The following is a 15,781-nucleotide window of genomic DNA, read 5'->3' as shown; positions in this document are numbered from 1 at the left end:
TTGGATTGAGGGGAGGGATGTTTGTAGTTGGATTTAGTGGAGGGATGTTTGTAGTTGGATTGAGTGGAGGGATGTTTGTATTTGGATTGAGTGGAGGGATGTTTGTATTTGGATTGAGTGGAGGGATGTTTGTATTTGGATTGAGTGGAGGGATGTTTGTATTTGGATTGAGTGGAGGGATGTTTGTAGTTGGATTGAGGGGAGGGATGTTTGTATCTGGATTGAGGGGAGGGATGTTTGTAGTTGGATTGAGTGGAGGGATGTTTGTAGTTGGATTGAGTGGAGGGATGTTTGTAGTTGGATTGAGGGGAGGGATGTTTGTAGTTGGATTGAGTGGAGGGATGTTTGTAGTTGGATTGAGTGGAGGGATGTTTGTAGTTGGATTGAGTGGAGGGATGTTTGTATTTGGATTGAGGGGAGGGATGTTTGTATCTGGATTGAGGGGAGGGATGTTTGTAGTTGGATTGAGTGGAGCAGCTCTTACTGTGGAGACAAACTGGACATCCCTCTCACCGAGCTAGCACAGGCACAGTGGGCCGAATGGCCCCCTCCCGCGCTGTCCGATCTCTATCAGCTTCGCTGGATCTCCATTCCTTTTTAATGCTCCAAAGCCCATTTGCTGTGAAGGAAGCAAGGCCTGGGTCATCAGAACTCGGAGCAGGAGAGGGTAATTCAGCCCCTCGAGCCTGCCCGGCCATTCAATACGATCATGGCTGATCTCATTTCGGCCTCTCCCCATAACCTTTCAACCCCGTCACTAATTAAAAACCTGCCCATCTCCTCCTTAAGTTTATTCAGCGTCTCGGCATCCACTGCGGTCTGAGGTAGTGAATTCCACAGATTCACCACCCTTGGAGAAAACTAATTCCTCCTCCTCTCTGGTTTAAATCCACCACCCCTCAGCCTAAAACTATGGCCTCTCGTTCTAGGATGTCCCACAAGGGGAAACATCCGCTCATCAGAATCCAAGTGTTGTATGCTCTGTGAAGCCTGGAGGAGTTTAAACTAATTTGGCAGGGGGGAGGGGACACAGCATGTGAGCAGAATAGGGACACGTCATAAGACAGTAAAACAATCAAGTCAAAGGGAGTACAGCTGCATTAAGCTTCAAGGGAGTAAGGCAAGGCTGGATGGCCTCTACTTTAATGCCAGGAGTATTACAGGTAAAACAGATGAATTAAGGGTGAGGATTGACATGTGGAATTGTGATATAGTAGCCATCACAGAGACATGGTTGAGGGAAGGGCAGGATTGGCAGCTCAACATTCCGGGTTATAGAATCTTCAGGCGAGACAGGGGAGGGGGTAAAAGAGGAGGAGGTGTTGCATTGTTAGTTAAGGAGTCAGCTACTGCAGTAAGGAGAGATGGTATCTTGGAGGGGACAGCTTTGTGGGTAGAGCTTAGGAATAAAAAAGGGGCAGGCACATTGTTAAGTGTTTATTATAGACCCCCAGATAGTCAGCAGGAAATTGAAGAGCAAATATGTGCACAATTTGTGGAGGTGTGTAAAAACAATAACAATAGGGCAATTATATGAGGTGATTTCAACCTTCCCAACATTCATTGAGATAGACATAGTGTTCAGGGCTTGGATGGAGTGGATTTCGTGAAATGTGTACAGGAGAACTTTTTAGGTCAATATGTAGAGGGTCCAACAAGGGACGGCGCAGTGCTGGACCTAATTCTGGGGAATGAAGCCGGACAGGTGACTGAGGTGGTGGTGCGGGGAGCATTTTAGCGATAGCGATCACAACATGGTAAAATTTAAGTCTGTCATGGACAAAGAAATCGACAAGTTGCAAAAAAATGTTTTGGATTGGGAGAGAGTGGATTTTAGTAAAATAAGGCAGGATCTGGCCAAGGTAGACTGGGAACAGTTACTTGTGGGGAAATCTACAGAGGAACAGTGGGGGGTGTTCAAAAAGGAAAGGGGGAGGGTACACGCTCAACATGTTCCCTCTAGGGTGATAGGAAGGAGTAACAAGCCCAGAGAACCATGGATGACCAGAGATATTCAGGTTACGATGAGAAGGAAAAGAGGGGCTTTTAGCAGGTACAAGGGAAGCAAATCAGCGGAGGCATTACTGGAGTACAGACAGTGCAGGGTGGAGCTTAAGAAAGCAATTAGGAGAGCAAAGAGGGGATATGAGAAAGCTGTGGCTGGTAAAAGTAGGGAAAATCCCAACATATTCTATAAGTATATCAATGGGAAGAGGATAACCAGGGAAAGAGTAGGGCCCATAAGGGACTAAGGGGGCAATCTATGGGTGGAGCCAGAGGACATCGCTAGAGTGTTGAATGAATACTTCACATCCATCTTCACCCAAGAGAATGAGGTTGAAGGTATCGAACTCGGGGAGAGAGACTGCGAGGTTCTTAAGCAAATTGATATAGGGAGTGACAAGGTATTGGAGGTGTTGGCAGGCTTAAAAGTGGACAAATCTCCAGGACCCGGATGATATGTGTCCCAGACTGCTGAGGGAGGCAAGGGAGGAGATCGCAGGGGCTCTGACCCGAATTTTTAATTCCTCTCTGGCCGCAGGGGAGTTGCCAGAGGACTGGAGAACAGCTAATGTGGTTCCGCTATTTAAGAAGGGTTGTAGAGATAAGCCAGGGAACTACATGCCAGTGAGTCTCACGTCAGTGGTAGGGAAACTGTTGGAGAAGTTCTGAAGGAGAGAATCTATCTCCACTTGGAGAAGGCAAGGTTTGATCAGGGATAGTCAGCATGGCTTTGTCAGAGGGAGGTCATGCCTAACAAATTTGATTGAATTTTTTGAGGAGGTGACCAGGTGTGTAGATGAGTTTAGTGCAGTTGATGTAGTTTATATGGATTTCAGCAAAGCCTTTGACAAGGTCCCACATGGGAGACTTATAAAGAAGGCAAATGCACATGGGGTACAGGGTAATTTGATAAGGTGGATTCAAAATTGGCTTAGTTGTAAGAGACAGAGGGTGATGACAGAAGGATGCTTTAGTGACTGGAAGCCAGTGTCCAGTGGTGTACCACAGGGATCTGTGCTCAGTCCCCTGTTATTTGTCATTTACATAAACTACATAGATGACTATGTGGGGGGTAGGATTAGTAAGTTTGCGGATGACACAAAGGCTGGCCGGGTGGTTAACAGTGAGGTTGAGTGTCTTGGGCTACAGGAAGATATAGACGGGATGGTCAAATGGGCAGATAAGTGGCAGATGGAATTTAACCCTGAAAAGTGTGAGGTGATACACTTTGGAAGGAGTAATTTGACAAGGAAGTATTCAATGAACGGCATGACACTAGGAAGTTCTGAGGAACAAAGGGACCTTGGCGTGTGTGTCCATAGATCTCTGAAGGTGGAGGGGCATGTTAGTGGGGTGGTGAAAAAGGCAAATGGGACACTTGCCTTTATCAATCGAGGCATAGATTACAGAAGCAGGGAGGCCATGTTGGAGTTGTATAGAACTTTGGTGAGGCCACAGCTGGAGTACTGTGTGCAGTTCTGGTCGCCACATTATAGGAAGGATGTGATTGGAGGGGGTGCAGAGGAGATTCACCAGGATGTTGCCTGGGATGAAACATTTAAGTGACGAAGAGAGGTTGGATAGACTTGGGTTGTTTTCGTTGGAGCAGAGAAGATTGAGGGGCGACCTGATCGAGGTGTACAAGATTATGAGGGGCATGGACAGGGTGGACAGGGAGCAGCTGTTCCCCTGAGTTGAAGGGTCAGTCACAAGGGGACATAAGTTCGAGGTGAGGGGCAGGAGGTTTAGGGGGGATGTGAGGAAAAACATATTTACCCAGAGGGTGGTGAGGGTCTGGAATGCGCTGCCTGGGAGGGTGGTGGAGGCGGGTTGCCTCACATCCTTTAAAAAGTACCTGGATGAGCACTTGGCACGTCATAACATTCAAGGCTATGGGCCAAGTGCTGGTCAATGGGATTAGGTGGGTAGGTCAGGTGTTTCTCACGTGTCGGTGCAGACTCGATGGGCCGAAGGGCCACTTCTGTAATGTGATTCTGTGATTGGCAAACGCTTTGGGGTTCTGGGCTGCGAGTTAGGGAGAGGGACAAATGGGGTGTTGGGGAATGGGAGAGGGACTGAATCAAAGGGATCGACCAAGTTAAAAGGGCTGTGACTCCTCACACAGGCAGCAGCACCAGAATCACCCAGCAACCTTCAGACCAAGTGGTGGTGGCTGGAGAGAGTACAGTTCTCTCCTGCGCAGTCCACAACTACTCAGGAATCGTGCAATGGACTAAAGACGGACTCGCACTTGGAATGGGATACGGGCTACCAGGTAAGGTCCTCAACCCTCATCCCTCAGAGTGTTAGATGGGGACGGTGTAGAGGGAGATTTACTCTGTATCTAACCCCGTGCTGTACCTGTCCTGGGAGTGTTTTATGGGGACAGTGTAGAGGGTGATTTACTCTGTATCTAACCCCGTGCTGTACCTGTCCTGGGAGTGTTTGATGGGGACAGTGTAGAGGGTGATTTACTCTGTATCTAACCCCGTGCTGTACCTGTCCTGGGAGTGTTTGATGGGGACAGTGTAGAGGGAGCTTTACTCTGTATCTAACCCCGTGCTGTACCTGTCCTGGGAGTGTTTGATGGGGACAGTGTAGAGGGTGATTTACTCTGTATCTAACCCCGTGCTGTACCTGTCCTGGGAGTGTTTGATGGGGACAGTGTAGAGGGAGCTTTACTCTGTATCTAACCCCGTGCTGTACCTGCCCTGGGAGTGTTTGATGGGGACTGTGTAGAGGGAGATTTACTCTGTATCTAACCCCGTGCTGTACCTGCCCTGGGAGTGTTTGATGGGGACTGTGTAGAGGGAGATTTACTCTGTATCTAACCCCGTGCTGTACCTGTCCTGGGAGTGTTTGATGGGGACAGTGTAGAGGGTGATTTACTCTGTATCTAACCCCGTGCTGTACCTGTCCTGGGAGTGTTTGATGGGGACAGTGTAGAGGGAGCTTTACTCTGTATCTAACCCCGTGCTGTACCTGCCCTGGGAGTGTTTGATGGGGACTGTGTAGAGGGAGATTTACTCTGTATCTAACCCCGTGCTGTACCTGCCCTGGGAGTGTTTGATGGGGACAGTGTAGAGGGAGCTTTACTCTGTATCTAACCCCGGTCATTGTTTACCCAGCTTGGCCCCGATATCGGATTGTCGGAGATGTGGATAAGGGTGTTTATGACCTGGAGATCCAGGAAGCAGAGCTTTCCGATGATGCTGTTTATGAGTGTCAGGCGACAGAAGTTGCTCTCCGATCTGATCGAGCGACCCTCACCGTACTCAGTAAGTTCCAGCAAAGCTGGGGTTATTCAAACACCCTCCAGTGTGACTCGTCTTCCACACTCTGTCCACTGTAGCTGATGCACATGGACCCCATGTCCCATTCAGCCATTGGTTAACATATACTCCCATCCCTACACCCCTCCCTAACTCTCTAACCTCCTCCAGCCCCTACACCCCTCCCTATCTCTCTAACCTCCTCCAGCCCCTACACCCCTCCCTATCTCTGTAACCTCCTCCAGCCCCTACACCCCTCCCTATCTCTCTAACCTCCTCCAGCCCCTACACCCCTCCCTATCTCTCTAACCTCCTCCAGCCCCTACAACACGCCCTATCTCTCTAACCTCCTCCAGCCCCTACACCCCTCCCTATCTCTCTAACATCCTCCAGCCCCTACACCCCTCCCTATCTCTGTAACCTCCTCCAGCCCCTACAACCCTCCCTATCTCTGTAACCTCCTCGAGCCCCTACACCCCTCCCTATCTCTGTAACCTCCTCCAGCCCCTACAACCCTCCCTATCTCTGTAACCTCCTCCAGCCCCTACAATCCTCCCTATCTCTGTAACCTCCTCCAGCCCCTACAACCCTCCCTATCTCTGTAACCTCCTCCAGCCCCTACAACCCTCCCTATCTCTGTAACCTCCTCCAGATCCTACAACCCTCCCTATCTCTGTAACCTCCTCCAGCCCCTACAACGCTCCCTATCACTGTAACCTCCTCCAGCCACTACAACCCTCCCTATCTCTGTAACCACCTCCAGCCCCTACAACCCTCCCTATCTCTGTAACCTCCTCTACCCCAACAACCCTCCCTATCTCTGTAACCTCCTCCAGTCCCTACAACCCTCCCTATCTCTGTAACCACCTCCAGCCCCTACAACCCTCCCTATCTCTGTAACCTCCTCTACCCCTACAACCCTCCCTATCTCTGTAACCTCCTCTACCCCTACAACCGTCACTATCTCTGTAACCTCCTCCAGCCCCTACAACCCTCGCTATCCCTGTAACCTCCTCTACCCCTACAACCCTCCCTATCTCTGTAGCCTCCTCTACCCCTACAACCCTCCCTATCTCTGTAACCTCCTCCAGCGCCTAAACCCCTCCCTATCTCTGTAACCTCCTCCTGCCCCTACAACCCTCCCTATCTCTGTAACCTCCTCCAGCGCCTAAACCCCTCCCTATCTCTGTAACCTCCTCCTGCCCCTACAACCCTCCCTATCTCTGTAACCTCCTCTACCCCTACAACCCTCCCTATCTCTGTAACCTCCTCTACCACTACAACCCTCCCTATCTCTGTAACCTCCTCCAGCCCCTACAACGCTCCCTATCTCTGTAACCTCCTCCAGCCCCTAAACCCCTCCCTATCTCTGTAACCTCCTCCAGCCCCTAAACCCCTCCCTATCTCTGTAACCTCCTCCAGCCCCTAAACCCCTCCCTATCTCTGTAACCTCCTCCAGCCCCTACAACCCTCCCTATCTCTGTAACCTCCTCCAGCCCCTACACCCCTCCCTATCTCTGTAACCTCCTCCAGCCCCTACAACCCTCCCTATCTCTGTAACCTCCTCCAGCCCCTACAATCCTCCCTATCTCTGTAACCTCCTCCAGCCCCTACACCCCTCCCTATCTCTGTAACCTCCTCCAGCCCCTACAACCCTCCCTATCTCTGTAACCTCCTCCAGCCCCTACAACCCTCCCTATCTCTGTAACCTCCTCCAGATCCTACAACCCTCCCTATCTCTGTAACCTCCTCCAGCCCCTACAACCCTCCCTATCTCTGTAACCTCCTCCAGCCCCTAAACCCCTCCCTATCTCTGTAACCTCCTCCAGCCCCTACAACCCTCCCTATCTCTGTAACCACCTCCAGCCCCTACAACCCTCCCTATCTCTGTAACCTCCTCTACCCCAACAACCCTCCCTATCTCTGTAACCTCCTCCAGTCCCTACAACCCTCCCTATCTCTGTAACCACCTCCAGCCCCTACAACCCTCCCTATCTCTGTAACCTCCTCTACCCCTACAACCCTCCCTATCTCTGTAACCTCCTCTACCCCTACAACCGTCACTATCTCTGTAACCTCCTCCAGCCCCTACAACCCTCGCCATCCCTGTAACCTCCTCTACCCCTACAACCCTCCCTATCTCTGTAACCTCCTCTACCCCTACAACCCTCCCTATCTCTGTAACCTCCTCCAGCGCCTAAACCCCTCCCTATCTCTGTAACCTCGTCCTGCCCCTACAACCCTCCCTATCTCTGTAACCTCCTCCAGCGCCTAAACCCCTCCCTATCTCTGTAACCTCCTCTACCCCTACAACCCTCCCTATCTCTGTAACCTCCTCCAGCGCCTAAACCCCTCCCTATCTCTGTAACCTCGTCCTGCCCCTACAACCCTCCCTATCTCTGTAACCTCCTCCAGCGCCTAAACCCCTCCCTATCTCTCTAACCTCCTCTACCCCTACAACCCTCCCTATCTCTGTAACCTCCTCCAGCGCCTAAACCCCTCCCTATCTCTGTAACCTCGTCCTGCCCCTACAACCCTCCCTATCTCTGTAACCTCCTCCAGCGCCTAAACCCCTCCCTATCTCTCTAACCTCCTCTACCCCTACAACCCTCCCTATCTCTGTAACCTCCTCTACCACTACAACCCTCCCTATCTCTGTAACCTCCTCCAGTCCCTACAACCCTCCCTATCTCTGTAACCTCCTCCAGCCCCTACAACGCTCCCTATCTCTGTAACCTCCTCCAGCCCCTACAACCCTCCCTATCTCTGTAACCTCCTCCAGCCCCTACAGCCCTCCCTATCTCTGTAACCTCCTCCAGCCCCTAAACCCCTCCCTATCTCTGTAACCTCCTCCAGCCCCTAAACCCCTCCCTATCTCTGTAACCTCCTCCAGCCCCTACAACCCTCCCTATCTCTGTAACTTCCTCCAGCCCCTCAACCTTCCCTATCTCTGTAACCTCCTCCAGCCCCTACACCCCTCCCTATCTCTGTAACCTCCTCCAGCCCCTACAACCCTCCCTATCTCTGTAACCTCCTCCAGCCCCTACAATCCTCCCTATCTCTGTAACCTCCTCCAGCCCCTACAACCCTCCCTATCTCTGTAACCTCCTCCAGATCCTACAACCCTCCCTATCTCTGTAACCTCCTCCAGCCCCTACAACCCTCCCTATCTCTGTAACCTCCTCCAGCCCCTACAACCCTCCCTATCTCTGTAACCTCCTCCAGATCCTACAACCCTCCCTATCTCTGTAACCTCCTCCAGCCCCTACAACCCTCCCTATCTCTGTAACCTCCTCCAGCCCCTACACCCCTCCCTATCTCTGTAACCTCCTCCAGCCCCTACAACCCTCCCTATCTCTGTAACCACCTCCAGCCCCTACAACCCTCCCTATCTCTGTAACCTCCTCTACCCCAACAACCCTCCCTATCTCTGTAACCTCCTCCAGCCCCTACAACCCTCCCTATCTCTGTAACCACCTCCAGCCCCTACAACCCTCCCTATCTCTGTAACCTCCTCTACCCCTACAACCCTCCCTATCTCTGTAACCTCCTCTCCCCCTACAACCGTCACTATCTCTGTAACCTCCTCCAGCCCCTACAACCCTCGCCATCCCTGTAACCTCCTCTACCCCTACAACCCTCCCTATCTGTGTAACCTCCTCTACCCCTACAACCCTCCCTATCTCTGTAACCTCCTCCAGCGCCTAAACCCTTCCCTATCTCTGTAACCTCCTCCTGCCCCTACAACCCTCCCTATCTCTGTAACCTCCTCCAACGCCTAAACCCCTCCCTATCTCTGTAACCTCCTCTACCCCTACAACCCTCCCTATCTCTGTAACCTCCTCTACCACTACAACCCTCCCTATCTCTGTAACCTCCTCCAGTCCCTACAGCCCTCCCTATCTCTGTAACCTCCTCCAGCCCCTAAACCCCTCCCTATCTCTGTAACCTCCTCCAGCCCTACAACCCTCCCTATCTCTGCCCTTCTCCAATTCCGGCCTCTTGACCATCCCCCGATTCCCATCGCTCCACCATTGGCGGCCGTGCCTTCAGCTGCCTGGGGCCCCTGAGCTCTGGAATTCCCTCCCTAAACCTCTCCTCCTCCCTCTCTCCCTGTCTCTTTCTCTCTCCCTTTACGACACTCCTTCAGTCCTCTCTCACCTTGTCCCCGATACCTCCCTCTGTCCTCCGAATGTAAAATGTCTCTGTTAATGTCCCTGTGTAACACTTTGCCATATTTTCCTGGGTTGCTGTTTGATTTCCTGGTGGGTCGGTTGTGTGTGTGAGAGGGCTGAGAGTTGATGGGCTGCGCCATGGTGTGTGTGGTGTGTGTGTATGTGTGTGTGTGTGTGGTGTGTGTGCGTGTGTGTGTGTATCTGTATGTGTGTGTGGTGTCTGTGTGTGAGAGTGTGTGTGTGTCTGTGTGTGTGTGTGTATGTCTGTGTGTGTGTGTGTGTGTGTGTGTGTAACTGTGTGTGGTGTGTATCTGTCTGTGTGTGTGGTGTCTGTCTGTGTGTGAGAGTGTGTGTCTGTGTGTGTGTGTGTATGTCTGTGTGTGTGTGTGTATGTGTGAGTGTGTGTGTGTGTGGTGTGTGTGTGTGTATCTGTGTGTGTGTGTATCTGTGTGTGTGTGTGTGTGTGTGTATCTGTGTGTGTGTATATCTGTGTGTGTGTGTATCTGTGTGTGTGGTGTGTGTGTGTGTGTCTGTGTGTGTGTGTGTGTGGTGTGTGTGTGTGTATCTGTATGTGTGTGTGTGTATCTGTGTGTGTGTGTGTGTGGTGTGTGTGTGTGTGTCTGTGTGTGTGTGTATCTGTGTGTCTGTGTGTGTGTATCTGTGTGTCTGTGTGTGTGTATCTGTGTGTCTGTGTGTGTGTGTATCTGTGTACCTGTGTGTGTGTGTGTGTGTATCTGTGTGTCTGTGTGTGTGTATCTGTGTGTCTGTGTGTGTGTATCTGTGTGTCTGTGTGTGTGTGTATCTGTGTATCTGTGTGTGTGTGTATCTGTGTGTCTGTGTGTGTGTGTGTGTGTGTATCTGTGTGTCTGTGTGTGTGTGTATCTGTGTGTGTGTGTGTGTGTATCTGTGTGTGTGTGTGTGTCTGTGTGTCTGTGTGTGTGTGTATCTGTGTATCTGTGTGTCTGTGTGTCTGTGTGTGTGTGTGTGTGTATCTGTGTGTGTGTGTATCTGTGTGTCTGTGTGTGTGAGAGTGTGTATCTGTGTGTCTGTGTGTGTGTGAGAGTGTGTATCTGTGTGTCTGTGTGTGTGAGTGTATCTGTGTGTCTGTGTGTGTGTGAGAGTGTGTATCTGTGTGTCTGTGTGTGTGTGTGTGTGTGTATCTGTGTGTCTGTGTGTGTGACTGTATCTGTGTGTCTGTGTGTGTGTGAGAGTGTGTATCTGTGTGTCTGTGTGTGTGAGTGTATCTGTGTGTCTGTGTGTATGTGTGTCTGTGTGTGAGAGTGTGTGTCTGTGTCTGTGTGTGTGTCTGTGTGTGAGAGTGTGTGTCTGTGTCTGTGTGTGTGTCTGTGTCTGTGTGTGAGAGTGTGTGTCTGTGTCTGTGTCTGTGTGTGAGAGTGTGTGTCTGTGTCTGTGTGTGTGTCTGTGTGTGTGTGTGTGTCTGTGTGGTGTCTGGGGTGTCTGGGCTTCCCCAGGTCTGTGCTAACCGTGTCGGTCTGCCCTCTCCACAGTCCCTCCCAGTGATCCGGTGATCGATGGTGCTCCGGAGATCTTGCTGAGGGCTGGAACTCCCTACAACCTGACCTGTCGTGTTCAGGGGGCGAAGCCGGCTGCCGGGATTGTCTGGTACACTGGTGGACTGCAGCAGCCAGGAGCCACCTCCTCCCATGTACAGGCTGAGTTTCCTGCTCTCTCCAGCTGTCCATCTATCTCCTCTCTCTCCCTCTATCTCTCTCTGTGACTCTCTCTCTCTCCCTCTCTCCCTCAGTCTCTTTCTCTCCCTCAGTCTCTCTCTCTCCCTCAGTCTCCCTCTCTCCCTCAGTCTCTATCTCCCTCTCTCCCTCAGTCTCTCTCTCTCTCCCTCAGTCTCCCTCTCTCCCTCAGTCTCCCTCTCTCCCTCAGTCTCTCTCTCTCTCCCTCAGTCTCTCTCGCTCCCTCAGTCTCTCTCTCCCTCTCTCCCTCAGTCTCTCTCTCACTCCCTCAGTCTCTCTCTCCCTCTCTCCCTCAGTCTCTCTCTCTCTCCCTCAGTCTCTCTCTCCCTCAGTCTCTCTCTCCCTCAGTCTCTCTCTCACTCCCTCAGTCTCTCTCTCCCTCTCTCCCTCAGTCTCTCTCTCACTCCCTCAGTCTCTCTCTCCCTCTCTCCCTCAGTCTCTCTCTCCCTCTCTCCCTCAGTCTCTCTCTCACTCCCTCAGTCTCTCTCTCCCTCTCTCCCTCAGTCTCTCTCTCTCTCCCTCAGTCTCTCTCTCTCCCTCAGTCTCTCTCTCACTCCCTCAGTCTCTCTCTCCCTCTCTCCCTCAGTCTCTCTCTCTCTCCCTCAGTCTCTCTCTCCCTCAGTCTCTTTCTTTCTCTCCCTCAGTCTCTTTCTTTCTCTCCCTCAGTCTCTCTCTCTCCCTCAGTCTCTCTCTCTCCCTCAGTCTCTTTCTTTCTCTCCCTCAGTCTCTCTCTCTCCCTCAGTCTCTCTCTCTCTCCCTCAGTCTCTCTCTCCCTCAGTCTCTCTCTCTCCCTCAGTCTCTCTCTTTTTCTCCCTCAGTCTCTCTCCCTCTCTCTCTTTTTTTCCATCAGTCTCTCTTCCTCAGTCTCTCTATCTCTCCCTCAGTCTCTCTCTCTCCCTCAGTCTCTCTCTCTCCCTCAGTCTCCCTCTCTCCCTCAGTCTCTCTCTCCCTCTCTCCCTCAGTCTCTCTCTCTCTCCCTCAGTCTCTCTCGCTCCCTCAGTCTCTCTCTCCCTCTCTCCCTCAGTCTCTCTCTCACTCCCTCAGTCTCTCTCTCCCTCTCTCCCTCAGTCTCTCTCTCTCTCCCTCAGTCTCTCTCTCCCTCAGTCCTCTTTTTTCTCTCCCTCAGTCTCTCTCTCTCCCTCAGTCTCTCTCTCTCCCTCAGTCTCTCTCTCTCCCTCAGTCTCTTTCTTTCTCTCCCTCAGTCTCTCTCTCTCCCTCAGTCTCTCTCTCTCCCTCAGTCTCTCTCTCTCTCCCTCAGTCTCTCTCTCCCTCAGTCTCTCTCTCTCCCTCAGTCTCTCTCTTTTTCTCCCTCAGTCTCTCTCCCTCTCTCTCTTTTTTTCCATCAGTCTCTCTTCCTCAGTCTCTCTATCTCTCCCTCTGTTTCTCTCTCTCCCTCGCTCTCTCTCTCTCTCTTCACCTCAGTCTCGCTCTCTCTCCCTCGGTCTCGCTCTCTCTCTCTGTCTCTCTCTCTCCCCCTCGGTCTCTCTCTCTCTCTCTCTCTCTCTCGCTCTCTGTCCCTCAGCAGTAACCCTGTGATCCTCTCCCTCTCTCCCAGGCTCTGATGAATGATGGAAAGCGAGCGACCACTGTCAGCGTTCTGACCTTCTGGCCCACGGACCGGGACATCGGCCGGGAGTTCACCTGTAGAACCAGCAACAAGGCTCTGCCAGCGGGAAAGGAGACCAGCGTCCAACTGAACGTTCACCGTAAGAGGGAGGGAGGGAGGGAGACATGGAGGGAGGGAGAGAGAGAGATGGAGAGATAGAGGAGGGGAGAGAGAGAAGGAGAGATGGAGAAAGAGCGTGTGAGAGAGAGATGGAGAGAGAGAGGGAGGGAGAGAGAGAGAGGAGAGTGAGTGAGAGGGAGAATGACTGAGAGAGTGGGAGTGAGTGGGGGAGAGGGAGTGGGTGAGACGGGAGGGCAGTGAGGGAGGCAGAGTGAGAGGGAGTGAGTGAGATAAGGAGGGAGTGAATGAGAGAGGGGGAGCGAGGGAGAGAGGGGCAGAATGAGAGAGAGGGGAGGGAGTGATGGAGAAAAAAGAGACCAAGAGAGAGGGACAGAGTGAGAGAGAGAGAAGGAGGGCAAGAGGGAGGGATTGAGAGTGAAGAGTGGAGGGGAGGAGTATGGGAATGAGTGAGTGAGGGGGAGTGAGAGAGGGGGAGGGAGGGAGCGTTTGGCTGCAAGTTAGAGAGAGAGAGATAGATGGAGTGAGTGAGAGGGAGGGAAGGAGATAGAGTGGCAGGGAAATGGAGTGAATGAGAGGGAGTATGTGAGGGATTGAGTGAGAGGGAGAATGTGAGGGATTGAGTGAGAGGGAGAATGTGAGGGATTGAGTGAGAGGGAGTATGTGAGGGATTGAGTGAGAGGGAGTATGTGAGGGATTGAGTGAGAGGGAGAATGTGAGGGATTGAGTGAGAGGGAGTATGTGAGGGATTGAGTGAGAGGGAGTATGTGAGGGATTGAGTGAGAGGGAGAATGTGAGGGATTGAGTGAGAGGGAGTATGTGAGGGATTGAGTGAGAGGGAGTATGTGAGGGATTGAGTGAGAGGGAGTATGTGAGGGATTGAGTGAGGGAGAATGTGAAGGATTGAGTGTGGGAGTATGTGAGGGATTGAGTGAGAGGGAGTATGTGAGGGATTGAGTGAGAGGGAGTATGTGAGGGATTGAGTGAGAGGGACAATGTGAGGGATTGAGTGAGAGGGAGTATGTGAGGGATTGAGTGAGAGGGAGTATGAGAGGATTGAGTGAGAGGGAGAATGTGAGGGATTGAGTGAGAGGGAGTATGTGAGGGATTGAGTGAGAGGGAGTATGTGAGGGATTGAGTGAGAGGGAGAATGTGAGGGATTGAGTGAGAGGGAGTATGTGAGGGATTGAGTGAGAGGGAGTATGTGAGGGATTGAGTGAGGGAGAATGTGAGGATTGAGTGTGGGAGTATGTGAAGGATTGAGTGGAGGGAGTATGTGAGGGATTGAGTGAGAGGGTGTATGTGAGGGATTGAGTGAGAGGGTGTATGTGAGGGATTGAGTGAGAGGGAGTATGTGAGGATTGAGTGAGAGGGTGTATGTGATGGATTGAGTGAGAGGGAGTATGTGAGGGATTGAGTGAGAGGGAGTATGTGAGGGATTGAGTGAGAGGGAGAATGTGAGGATTGAGTGAGAGGGAGAATGTGAGGGATTGTGTGAGAAGGGATTATGTGAGGGATTGAGTGAGAGGGAGTATGGTGAGGGATTGAGTGAGAGGGAATATGTGAGGGACTTGAGTGAGAGGGAGAATGTGAGGGATTGAGTGGAGAGGGAGAATGTGAGGAATTGAGTGAGAGGGAGGATGTGAGGGATTGAGTGAGGGAGTATGTGAGGGATTGAGTGAGAGTGAGTATGTGAGGGATTGAGTGAGAGTGAGTATGTGAGGGATTGAGTGAGAGGGAGTATGTGAGGGATTGAGTGAGAGGGAGTATGTGAGGGATTGAGTGAGGGAGTATGTGAGGGATTGAGTGAGAGGGAGTATGTGAGGGATTGAGTGAGGGAGTATGTGAGGGATTGAGTGAGAGGGAGTATGTGAGGGATTGAGTGAGAGGGAGTATGTGAGGGATTGAGTGAGAGGGTGTATGTGAGGGATTGAGTGAGAGGGAGGATGTGAGGGATTGAGTGAGATGGTGTATGTGAGGGATTGAATGAGAGGGAGGTTGTGAGGGATTGAGTGAGGGAGTATGTGAGTGATTGAGTGAGAGGGAGTATGTGAGGGATTGAGTGAGGGAGTATGTGAGGGATTGAGTGAGAGGGAGAATGTGAGGGATTGAGTGAGAGGGTGTATGTGAGGGATTGAGTGAGAGGGAGTATGTGAGGGATTGAGTGAGAGGGAGAATGTGAGGAATTGAGTGAGAGGGTGTATGTGAGGGATTGAGTGAGGAGTATGTGAGGGATTGAGTGAGAGGGAGTATGTGAGGGATTGAGTGAGAGGGAGTATGTGAGGGATTGAGTGAGAGGGGTATGTGAGTGCTGGTGAGAGGGAGTATGTGAGGGATTGAGTGAGAGGGAGTATGTGAGGGATTGAGTGCGAGGGAGTATGTGAGGGATTGAGTGAGAGGGAGTATGTGAGGGATTGAGTGAGAGGGAGAATGTGAGGGATTGAGTGAGAGGGTGTATGTGAGGGAATTGAGTGCGAGGGAGTATGTGAGGGATTGAGTGAGAGGGAGAATGTGAGGGATTGAGTGAGAGCGAGTATTGTGAGGGATTGAGTGAGAGGGGTAGTGAGGGATGAGTGAGAGGGAGTGGGAGGGGGAATGAGGGGAGTGTGATGTAGGGCGTGGGGGGGTGAGAGTGAGGGAATTAGAGAGAGTGAGGGGAAGAAAGAGTGGGAGAGAGAGAGATAGTGAGAGACAGAGCGAGAGAGACAGTGAATGAGAGAGAGATGCACAGAGAGAAAGAGGGAATGAGATAATATGAGAAAAGAAAGTAATTGTGAAATGAAAAACTGGCTCCCAGTGTTCGAGTAATATCTCTGTCTCTTCTCTCTGTCTCTTCTCTGTCTCTCGTCTCTCTGTCTCTCTCTCTCTCTCTCTCTCTGTCTCTCTCTCTCCTCTCTTCTCTCTCTCTGTCTCTCTCTCTCTCTCTCTCTCTCTCTG

General features: G+C 51.7%; 1 protein-coding gene across 1 annotated transcript; it reads left to right on the top strand.

Annotated features, from left to right (window-relative positions):
• Window positions 1-1,095: 1,095 nt before the first annotated feature.
• On the top strand, window positions 1,096-12,866 carry LOC144678462 (kin of IRRE-like protein 1; the record flags this gene model as incomplete). Its single annotated transcript, XM_078538233.1, has 5 exons — window positions 1,096-1,163; window positions 4,130-4,279; window positions 5,133-5,282; window positions 10,960-11,117; window positions 12,716-12,866. Coding segments are annotated over 5 exons (677 nt in total), but the record flags the coding sequence as incomplete, so codon positions are not given.
• Window positions 12,867-15,781: the final 2,915 nt, after the last annotated feature.

Source organism: Cetorhinus maximus, unplaced genomic scaffold, assembly GCF_964194155.1.
Source record: "Cetorhinus maximus unplaced genomic scaffold, sCetMax3.hap1.1 HAP1_SCAFFOLD_4332, whole genome shotgun sequence".
NCBI lineage: Eukaryota > Metazoa > Chordata > Chondrichthyes > Lamniformes > Cetorhinidae > Cetorhinus > Cetorhinus maximus.
Note: the sequence above shows the minus strand (reverse complement) of the source record. Positions and strands in the feature narration are given on the sequence as shown.